The 878-nt window shown below is 41.1% G+C and overlaps 1 protein-coding gene across 2 annotated transcripts in view; it reads left to right on the forward strand.

The window, feature by feature from the left end:
* The first annotated feature begins 248 nt into the window (after positions 1-248).
* Positions 249-878, forward strand: part of LOC124894650 — a 2,952-nt gene continuing 2,322 nt past the window's right edge. Inside the window, exon 1 of one of the 2 annotated variants that reach the window (XM_047405240.1) lies at positions 249-878. In XM_047405240.1, the coding sequence (XP_047261196.1) occupies positions 503-878 (376 nt within the window). In that variant the 5' untranslated portion in view covers positions 249-502. The other variant, XM_047405241.1, reaches the window with a different exon arrangement.

Raw genomic sequence — 878 nt, forward strand, 5'->3', positions numbered from 1 at the left:
GCCATGGTCGGGGCATGTCCCAACCTAACTTGTTATTTTAATTTATAGGCTTTTATGGACAAAGTGTGGGTGGTTATTATTTATGGATTTTTAGTTTCTATTTAGTATCTATTTATCTTCCATATATTGTTCGAGTTGCTTTGTTATTATATTATATTATATTATATTCTTGTTGGCTAGTCTAAGAAGGTGGTTCCGGCTCTCGGTGGGAATCAGATACCTGTCACGACTAGGAACATTATGACTAAATAAGGCGCTAGATGGGAGGCAACCCTTCGTTTTATTGTTTTATCGTTTTGTCGTTTTAGTATTTTTTCTTTTTGATAAATGAAAATCCAAAAATAAGAGTCGTGCCACGACCAAAACTAAGGCGCTTGGTGGGAGGCAACCCATCGTACTAATCGTTTTCATTTGTTTGAGCAAATATAGGTGTAAGAAGTATGCAACGAGGAGATTGATTTCAATTGACGATTTGGTCGCGTTGTATGGTAAAGGCGGTACAATGGCACCGAAAGCAAGGCAAGGCAAGGAGAAGGCTACCACAACCCGCAAGGACAAAAAGAGAAGCCGAAAAGACCAAGGCGAATCATCTTCCGCACACCTACCACGCAGAATGTTCGGAATCAAATGGGTTCTTAAGGAAGAAGCCAGGGCATGGTACAGCAGCAACAAAGAAAAGAAATATGTGCACGTCGACTTAATCAATAAGGAGACCTTAGCAAAGAAGGAGCCGCAAATGTTGGCTAAGATTATGGCTTTGAAGCTGGATTTCATCTTCCGTGACATGGGAGAGTGCAATCTTGACTTGACAAGAGAGTTTTATGCCAACTGGTCGCCAAACACAACAGGCAACGAAGTCAAAATTCGGGGCCAAGTGT

The sequence above is a fragment of the Capsicum annuum genome, unplaced genomic scaffold, assembly GCF_002878395.1.
Source record: "Capsicum annuum cultivar UCD-10X-F1 unplaced genomic scaffold, UCD10Xv1.1 ctg76446, whole genome shotgun sequence".
NCBI lineage: Eukaryota > Viridiplantae > Streptophyta > Magnoliopsida > Solanales > Solanaceae > Capsicum > Capsicum annuum.